Consider the following 10505-nt stretch of genomic DNA (forward strand, 5'->3'; position numbering starts at 1 on the left):
TATCAAAGGTTGTTTCTTATTGACATTGGTATATGGCATATTTTCACCTGCTCCTTCAGGCCTCCTTGAGCCCCTCGAAGAAGTCATTTCTAACACCACCGATTTGCTTGATACAAATCTTGGGCGCATTTCAGACTGAACCACCAAGTGAACCTAAATTGCTCATCTAACTATGATGGTGTCAGAGGTGCAGATTGTAGGTTTGGCCGCATGTTAAAGATTATTCCTTCTTACCATAGTAAGAGTGAGCCTGATGGGTTATTTGCCAGTACTATTGACTAATAATGTCCATAGCTGAAAGTTGCTGGTTAATGACATGTGTTCCATTATTAATTGGAGATTCCAAAGAGTAATCCATTCTTGCCAGTAATTCATTCTGCTTGGTGTTTTCTGTTGTGTCCATACTTTGTGTGTCCTTGTTCGTTGTCCACCTTCAAGAAATGCAGAGGCACTGTTATCCCCACTCCTTTAATCTGGTGCTCTATTTCCCTACGCATATTTGATGTATCTGCTAAAGTGCTTTGTGCTGGCTTTCTGCAGATGGGCTTTGTAACAGAGCTATGCTTATTCCTGCAGTATGACCATAAGCATGTGTCCAATCTAGCCAAACGTTTGGTGATGAAGATAATGAATGCAATCCCTGACGTGGTTATGAATGGGGATGCAGAGCAGAGATATCCAGGTAACCTGATTCTACTGTATGAACTTGAAGATTGACATATAGGATTTACGGAAGTAGAACACACCTAGGCTGTTTCTAACTCTTCCAGAGCAATCTAATCTCATTTCATGACTAGTGGTGTTGAAATGCCCATCAGCCATGATTGAATGGCGAAGTGGACTTGGTGGCCTGAATGGCCTTACTTCCATTCCTAAGTCTTATTGTCTTATAATGGAAATTTTTTGGGAGGAGGAAAATGAGTGCATGACCTAGCACGGGCACAGTGGACTGAATGGCCTCTATTTGTGCATATAAATCTATTTGTCTTCCCATGTGGCTTCTATTCCACCAGTGTATGGAGAATCTGAGAGGAAAGCGCAGGATACAATGACTGGCTCAATTTTTTTTACGGAGTTTGCAGTTCCCAGTTAAGATAAATGAAAAACATTGAAAATCTGGAACATAAACACTGAATAGTCAGCTGGCCAATCTGTTTTGGGTATAGACCGATAATTAGAATTGAAAGTTGAACAGGTATTTTCATCCATTTGGTGCCTTTTAAGTTAGTGCACATCACAAATTGTGCAAGTTTACAGGTACAAAATAAATTGGGACGGGAAAATTATGGTATTTTATCCTGTTTTGCCACAGGCTTTAATATCCACTTGTCTGTCTTGAGTTTTAGGTTTAAAAGTTAAATAATCTTTGCTCTCTCACCCATCTCCAGCTTTTGGAAAGACTGTTATGGAGTTGGGGAAATTCACATCTTTACTTGGCTTATCATCCTGATGCCTTGCTCGGGATGAATAACAAATGTCAGTGATACCAACATCCCTTGAATGAATTTTTTAAAAATTCACTGTTGAGAACAAGTTTCCATTTCTCAAACTGCTATTTGATTATAGTCTGACGCAGTACAAATAAATCAGTCAAAACGTGTGGTGCTGGAAAAGCACAGCCAGTCAGGCAGCATCCGAGGAGCAGGAGAGTTGACATTTCAACCATAAGCTCTTCTTCAGGAATTTTGGCAGGGCAGGGGGGTGCGGGCTACATGGCAGTGGCACAAGTGGCCTGAGAGATAGAAAAATGGGAAGGGAAGGGAACTGGGAATGCAATAGATAGATGAAGGGTTGATGGTGATAGGTCGGACTGGAGGGTGGAGCAGATAGGTGGGAAGGAAGATGGACAGGTAGGACAGTTCAAGAGGGCGGTGCTTAGTTGGAGGGTTGGATCTGGGATAAGATGGGGGAGGGGAGATGAGCGAACTGGTGAAATAGACATTGAGATCCCTGCGGTTGGAGGATTCCAAGTCGCAAGATAAGGTGTTCTTTCTCCAGTTGTCACATGGCTAGGATTTGGCAGTGGAAGAGACCCAGGACTTGCACGTCCTTGGCGGAGTGAGTGGGGGAGTTGAAATGTTTGGCCGCAGGGCAGTGGGCTTGTTTGGTGCGAGTCCCGGAGATGTTCTCTAAAACGTTCCATAAGTTGGCATCCACCTCCCCAGTGTAGAGGAAACCACACTGAGAGCAACGGACACAGTAGATGAGGTGTTTGGATGTGGAAGGATCCTTTGGGCCTTGGATGGAGGTGAGGGAAGGCATGAATGTAGGTTTTACATCTCTTGCAGTGGCAAGGGAAGGTTCAGGAGTGGAGGGTGGGTTATTAGGGGTGAGGGTTTAACGAGGGAGTTGCTGAGGGAATGGTCTCTGTGGAATGCTCAAAGGTGTGGGGAAGGGAAATATATCTCTGGTGGTGGGGTGTGACAATATGTGTCAGAAATGGAGGAGGATGATGTGTTGTATCCAGAGGTTTCGACTCTCCTGCTGTTTCCAGCGCCACACCTTTTGACTTTGATTTTTAGCATCTGTAGTCCACATTTTCTCCATAGTACTAATAAATGTTTGTTTACCTTGCAGGCTGCATTAACCTGTCATTTGCATATGTGGAAGGAGAGAGTTTGCTGATGGCTTTGAAAGATGTAGCTCTGTCGTCGGGAAGGTAGTGTATCGGGCTGTCTTCGAGTTTTGCCTATCCAAATATCAGAGCTAGGCACCTGAGAACCCACAATCAAAGCATCTCAAAGCCATACAATTTCTAAATTTGGATTTGGCTTAGTATTACATTGAATTTAACAGTACAGTGCAGCACAGGAACATTCTGTGCCAACTACGATGCTATTCTAAACTAATCCCATCTGCCTACACATGGTCAATATCCCCCTATTCCCTGCCTGTTCACGTCTGTCTAAATGCTTCTTAAACATTGCTATTGTATCTGTTTTTACTGCCTCCTCTGATAGTGTGTTCCAGGCACCTATCTCTCTGTATTTTAAAAAAAAAAGTTTCCTTGTACATCTCTTTGCTTCAAGCTTTTTCCCACCTCAAATTAAATCTATGTCGCCATAATATTTGATATTTCTACCATGGGGAAAAATATTCCAACTGTCCACCCTATCCATTCCCCTCATAATTTTCTATGTTTCTATCATGTCATTCCTCAGCCTCTAATGCTGTAGTGAAAACAATTGAAGTTTGCCCAACCTCTCTTTATAGCCAATGCAGTTTAATCCAGGCAACAACGTGATAAACCTCTTTATACACTGTATTTAAAATAGGCCATTCTGCCTATTTTGGTGGAATGATGCAGCAAGTAACCCTCCAATTCATCTAATCTGATTCACATAGTCTTCTCTTTCTTTCTCCTTCACTCTTTATTTGACTCCCTTAAATGCATCTATTTTGTTGTCCTCAACTATTCCTTTTGAGTTCCACCTTCTCGCTGGCTTTCTCTGAAATTCTTATTGGATTTAGGAGCGATCTTATACTGACGCCCACTTTTTTTACTACACGCACACACAGATACACATGCACACATCTTTACCCACCACAAAAAAAGTGAAAAGCTTCTCACAACAGGCATACTTCCTTGTAATCTTATAAGATCAGCCCCCAGAATTGTTGTATTTCTATCTGAATATGTAGTGCTGTTTACATCTGAACAGTGGTGTTCATGGGGTGTTTGGATTGGAATGTTAATAAGTGACAGGGTGGAATTGATAAAGTAGACCATCTAGTGGGTGATGGATGATGCAACATTAAATGTAGAAATTTTACGATGACGGGCAGCTTTTTATCCTTCCAAGCAGGATTAAGAATTTGAGGAAAGAAATGACCAGAGTTTGTAGTTGAAGCAGAGGACTTCCAACATTGAATTATTTTAGGTAGCTGGTTGAAAGTGGGGAACAAAGGCATGTGCATGAGATTAATGAAGGATAAATACAAACATGAACAAGTTTTGCTGAATTACTAATTCCTATGTTGTAACTGTTTTAAATTTCATTAGCTACGCTAAGATGAGTTAACTCTGAATGGAAGATTTGAATCAGGAGTTTCTATATCTTTGCTGCTCATTTATTGATTGGCTTTACAAACTGTGCAGCCAGGGAGGTTTGGGTCGTTAGTTTTCTTTTCTCTGTAAATGTGATGCACCCTCCTACTCTATGTTCCTCAGAACCTCAGAGATTGCAAGTGTGAGAATTAGTAAAGGTTTTAAATGATGGCTAAAGTTTTGCACACTGTTGTTTTACTCTCTATTTCTTGCGCTTGCTCTCGCTCTACACAGTAATCTCCTGTAACAATTCATGTGGATCGTATCAATATACATGAGGACTTGTGCTGAATGTAGCATTTTTAGTTTTAACTTTTGGTTATGATTCTTTATTAATGCTGCATTGTTTGTTTCATTTATAGTGCCTGCACGTCAGCTTCTCTTGAACCTTCCTATGTGCTGCGAGCAATTGGTGCTGATGAGGATTTGGCACACTCCTCAATCAGGTATGATATTAGGACGGTTACTTCTCTTGCTCCCTGTCTTCCTTTCTGGTTATGGATATTTGACTTGATTGTGGGAAACTATTCATTGTCTATGAATTAAATGCTTTGAGAATATAGCCTACTGCATGCTGCCCCTCATCTTGAGTTGTACAGAATATTCGTGTTGTTCTGCAGCATCAACCTATACCAACCACCATACTGCACCTGTCAAACCCATTAACGTATTTGATCACCTTGAACACCTTAATTGCATCGCCCACTATATTTGAACTTTTTAAAACAAAATCCAGTTCTAGGTACAGTGCCTCAAATTTTTAATTAAAAAAATTATTTTTGTTTCTGCTCCCATCCTCTGAAAACAGTGAACCATGTTGCAATGGCTGTCTCTAAATTAGTGTTCCAATAAGAGACTTGACCTTGAGATTTGTCAGACTACTTATCCATCCCCAGGAAGTGGAGATATCTCTCCATTGTAGTCAAAGAAAACTTTAACTCATTTTGTTTCTTGTGGGATGTTTTATATAGCAACTGTAATCCAGTGATGTCATAAATTCTTCTTTGGTTCTTTCCCTTCCTGTCACTGTCTGCATCCAGAACTGCTTTCTAAGAAGAGTACACTTTTTTTGTATTTTTTGCATGCTGTGTTTCTGTCTCTTTGATTTGCAGGTTTGGGCTCGGGCGTTTCACAACAGAGGAGGAAGTGGACTACACTGCAGAGAAGTGCATCCAGCATGTGCAGAGGCTGAGGGAGATGAGGTGCAGTATTGCTTTTGTTAGCCAATGCAAGTGTATATTTTTATTTTGAAAGGAAGCTAGTGAATTTTCACCCCTCTCCCTGATTTTTGTTTCCTCTTTCTTGCAGTCCTCTTTGGGAGATGGTACAGGAGGGAGTGGACCTAAAAAATATTAATTGGTCTCAGCATTAGAACATCCTGAAAAAAACTGACTGTTGGAATGTCGTCATGTTCAATGGCCAGAAGATAGCCAATTCGGGATTCTGCTCGCAATAATCTGCGGAACATTATTAGTTTACATATAAGTAGGTAAACGAAGATGAACTTGATATACCTTCAGTATCAAGTCTGAGAGTGCTTTCTGGCAAACAGAGAATTTTGCTCTCTCTTATTGTAGTATATTGGCATGGTTTATGCAAGCTTATAATATATTTTTTATTAGCTGATCATAAATGATTCACTTTGTTCTTTTATTAAGAAGTATCTTACACGTGGACATGGAGTAAAATGCTGCTGCTTGCTAGTCAATGTGCCTTAACCTGTTGGGATTCAATCAGTTTCTCAGAAGCATCCGTGCACCTCTTTCAAATATTGGTCATAAACTCAGCATTTGCCATTCTGAACCCTTTTAAAGCAGCACAATCTCTGGTTGAAAACAATTCCCAATGCTTGTAGTGCTCGTTGTCACATTGATCACATTGGACCGTGCTACTGTTCAAATCAGTTAGTCTGCTCCAATCACTGTCCAGCTCGACAGTATATGGGTAGTTGGGGTGGCAGCATGAGGAGAAGAACTGCAGAAATTGGGGAGGGGGAGGGTGGGTAACACAGAACTACCAGTGAATATTCTATGATGTTTTGGAGGAAAATGAATTTGATTATCCTCTGAACTGTGCAGTGATTCTGATTGTGAAGTTATTGGTATTTTTGGAGGTACAGTTTGATAGAAAAGACGAGGGGAAGCAAGTTAAATTAAAAAGACACATGATTGTGATAGGGATGGGGAAGAAATGCAGGTGCACAAGGAGCTGGGAGTGCACACATTGTTGAAAGTTGACAATGTTGGGTGTTCAGCTTTGTACCAGGAGGCTTGGGAGTACAAAGACACTGAGTTATGATGAACTTTTTTGAAGTGTCGATTTGCTCTCAACTGGAGTGTTGTGTTCTGCTCTAGTTTAGAAGAATGTGATTGGCTTTGGAGGGGGTAAGACAGAGAATTGTGATATTAGTTCCAGGAATGGGAGACTTCAAATAGAAGGATAGATTAGAGAAGCTGGCATTGTCTGATCTTGAAGACGGTGTTGAGTAAGGTTTCCTTCATGCTGTGTGTAGACTGAAATCATTCCTAGGGCAGCAGTTTGAAGACATTAGATAAAGGACCAAAATATAGATGAGGAAAACTCTATGCAACAAATGATTAGAATTTGGAGTGCGCGTGCTACAGAGGAGCAGGCGGATTGGCTAACTTACTCTTGCTGTTGATTGACAGATGGCCTGAATGAGCATGTACTGTAACCATTTATGATACTGTCTAAGTGAAATGGAGCATATTCCCCATCTAGTGGTAGAGGTTTGCAGCTGCAGATAGTTTTAAAAATGGAAAGATCTTATTAAAATGTCACCTACTGCACATTTAATGAACCAAATTAGTAAATGAAATTCAAGACATGAAAAGTACAGAACTGTTCATATCAAATAATCCCAGTAATTAAATGCAAAGCTTTGTGCAGATCAAGTTATTTGCTGACAAAGGAAATACAAAACTGTCCACTAATGCGTGAGAGCACACAGGTTCTTTGTCAATGAGAGGGTTTGAAAGATTATCCTGTAGAAACTATCTGTGAAGGTTTGCAGTGTGCAGGAGTTGGTCACCCTGCAAACCACTGCAGTGAGAACTTTGGGACTGCAGGAGTTTCAAGAGGGAACTGTGCTGCTAGAAAATAGTGGGATTGGCCTGCAGAATCGATCGCTCAAAAACAAAACTTGATTTTAGGAACAGGTTTCCAGGATAAAGGTTGGCAAAGTGCTTGCTTTCTTGAGGTAATGGGATGATCTATTTACTGCAGGCATGACTAATATCTTTGAATGGTGTTGCTCAAATGGATACATCTTCAATTTTGCACATTTAAAAAGATGAAAGATATATCAGATCTGCAGTCTTACAGTCAGCAACAAAGAAACATTGCCAGGTCTTTTGAAACTGTATGAAGGTATCACTTCTGTATTCCTTATTTCACCAACATATTACATGTTAGATTTCTTTTTTGACTCTTTTTTTAAAATGCTTCTGTTTGAAGTGCCTCCTGGATTGCACTTCCTCCAAGTTTGTTGCAGGCCTGTCACCCAAGTGTGGACTTCTTGTGTTAACAAGTCTCAATTAGTTTCTTGTCCAGTGCTCTCACCCTGACACAAGTTCCTATCCAGTAGTGAGGAATGAGAATGAGTGTCGGCCTACATTCTCTACTCTGCACGGAAACTTGAGTGGGCTCAGATGTCGTGTCCAGCTGCGCCAAACCATCGCCCCAACTGTTCTGCAACTAAGTGTGAAGTCAGAAAAACGTTTTTTGCTGCATCTTATGATTATCCTCTTGGGTATTGCTGATAACAACAGTGTCCTGCAGATGAATTTGATTCCTGGAATCTCCAGAATAAGCCTGATGCAGTTGTAACCTTAGAAGTACCGTCTGACCCAACCTGTTTCTATGGATTTCAGTTGAGTTATCTGGCACCAAAGTTTACAACCCATTCAACAGATGGCTTTGAATAAAAAATAAAACTAGAAAAAAAGGGAAATGCTTTCATCTAATCTTGCTTTTATCAGCTCTTGCATAATATTTTCCTTAACCTACACAATTGTATTTATTTGCTGGTAAATATATGGGCAGATGTGCAAATATGTGGGTATATTCACATTCCTCCGCTTTTTAAAAGTGAAGTCTTAAGGATTTTACTGCTTAAATCCTCTCACATTCTATTTGAGCCATGATGTCAGAATCATAGAGACAGATAATATCCTGTTTGGTTCTCTGCTCTTGCAATAAAGCATCAATAGTTCTATATTGTGCTTATGGGTGTGTAGGTGTTTGAGGATAGGAGAGAGGTTGTTTCCTGAGATTGATCTGGGAGGCTGAAACAAAAATACTCTAACAGGAGTACCATGTACCCATTCAATGATATCTCCCTGAGGGTAACCTTTACTCACTGACAACCTCTATATCACCTCTGCATGGAAACCACTAGTCTGGCCTTCTGAACTAGAGGAACAAATGCACCCGGACCTATGACTTTCTAAGTTTGAAAACGGAGCAGTGATTCATTTGACAAGCTGGACGCATTAGGAGCTGTATGGTTATAGTGCAAAATGAACATGATTAATTTTCATGTCCCTTAATGTCCTGAAACAGTAGCTATAAGAATACTGCAACATAACAGCCTGCTCTTGGATAAACATTTTAAAATGAATTCTGGAAAGTTAAATTAAAAGATCACCTGGACTCAGCCAGCTTTTGTGATTCAATGGAGTCTCCCCAGTCTGCTTGGGATTGAGTCATACGCTGGGAGGAGAATAGTAAATTGGGCAAAAATCTCTCCATCTTTAGTTTGGAATTTTTCCTTCATGTATTTCACCTTATTGGCACTAAATGATACGCACAACTCGTTCCTTTGTCATGTTGTTCTTTAAATCTTTGAGGTTCTCGAGATCCATGATGTATAATGACATGCTGCTTTTATGAAATATCTGTACTTTATTTCCCAACTTCACTGATGTTTTCTGAATGAGATTTGTCACTAAAGGTTTGTTTTATATCTTTCAAATGGATCCCTCAACGCAAAGTCAAGGTGGAGAGCCGTTGATGCCATTTAGTAAATTTGATGTATATTTTCATCAAGCAAGTGATTCTTGTAATGCCCAGAATAAACCATTTTGAAACCATGTAGTCACAACCAGCAAAGCATTCTTTGGGGTTTTTTGTGATAGATTCAACTCCCTTTCAGTCGTGCATGTCTACATTTTCTAGGCTGTAGTGGTGATGGTATGGAAGGTCACTTCTGCAGAAGTGGAGTGTGCAAATCAGAATTGAAACTATCCCAGTTGTTAGCATGTTCGAGTCTGGAGGTAAGCGTTCGCATTCTGATGCAGAGACCAAACAAAATTAAGGATGGCTTCAAAGCAGCTTTCCCACAGCAGATATTTGGATAAACTAAAGTCCCACCTGCCCTCTTTGTAAGTATGAAAGAATCCCATATCTATCTCGAAAGGAGTGAAATTTTCTACAATGTTCTGGACAATATCCCTGCATGTTGGAGCTTACTATGTGTAAATTGGCTATAGTGTTTCCTATATTATTGTAGTTGACCACATTTCAAAGATACTTTGGAAATTTTCATAAGTCACCATTAAGACCACAGATTGATGATTGTTCGTTGAGGAAGCTAAGTTCCTGTGCAACTCTGATTGCATGGTTGCATTAAACATGAAGCCACTTGCTCTTTTCAAATAAACTCTCCATCATCCAGAAGAAATCAACTTGCTTGATTTGTACCACATCAACCACCTTCAACATTCCCTCCTTTCACAATGCAGCATTGTGCGCTATTTACAAAATGCACTACAGTAACTTGACAAGGCTCCTTTGACAATACATTGCAAATGCACAACTATCTGCAGTCCTTCCTGTCTCCACAACTATTATTGCTTAGAATGACAAGGTCAGCAGCTACATGGGAAAACTACCAGCTGAAGGTTCGTTTCAGGCCAAACAGCCTCTTGATTTGGGACAATATTGCTGTTCCCTCACTGTCACTGAGGTCAAAATTCTGGAACTCTCAAACATAGTGAAGCCTGCACGATGGGCTTTATATTTGAGTTCAAATCCCAAAGTGACAGTGGGAAAATTTAATAAAGAACGAATAAAATTTCTAGTCTTCACAATTATTCCTAGAGCCAATTGATAAAGAAGCATAGATATAGGAACACTGGATGTCTACTTAGTTTATACCAGTAGTATTCATGTTAGTTGAGCAATCAAGTTTCTTGGCTTTGCAGGTTAACTGACATTCTTTGGGAGTGTTTAATGATGTAATATATTTTCTTTTTGCAGTGCATGGGTGTCTAATGTTTTCAACTTGTAACCTTTACAGCATACCAGCTACCGTCAACATATCTGCACGCTAATAATCAGACCCTAGGTGCATTTGCTTGATTTTCAACTCCTCTTTTCTATATTTCTAGTAGGGTAAAATGCAAACATACATTTTAACTCCTGTCAATTGTCT

At 40.1% G+C, this 10505-nt stretch overlaps 1 protein-coding gene across 1 annotated transcript in view; it reads left to right on the forward strand.

Annotated features, from left to right (window-relative positions):
- Window positions 1-9162, forward strand: part of nfs1 (NFS1 cysteine desulfurase) — a 29254-nt gene extending 20092 nt beyond the window's left edge. Inside the window, exons 9-13 of the mRNA XM_060836530.1 lie at window positions 577-682; window positions 2578-2659; window positions 4411-4494; window positions 5161-5250; window positions 5357-9162. Of these exons, the coding sequence (XP_060692513.1) occupies window positions 577-682; window positions 2578-2659; window positions 4411-4494; window positions 5161-5250; window positions 5357-5420 (426 nt within the window). The 3' untranslated portion in view covers window positions 5421-9162. The remainder of the gene's footprint in view (window positions 1-576; window positions 683-2577; window positions 2660-4410; window positions 4495-5160; window positions 5251-5356) is intronic.
- The last annotated feature ends 1343 nt before the right edge of the window (window positions 9163-10505 follow it).

The sequence above is a fragment of the Hemiscyllium ocellatum genome, chromosome 15 (genome assembly GCF_020745735.1).
Source record: "Hemiscyllium ocellatum isolate sHemOce1 chromosome 15, sHemOce1.pat.X.cur, whole genome shotgun sequence".
Lineage (NCBI taxonomy): Eukaryota > Metazoa > Chordata > Chondrichthyes > Orectolobiformes > Hemiscylliidae > Hemiscyllium > Hemiscyllium ocellatum.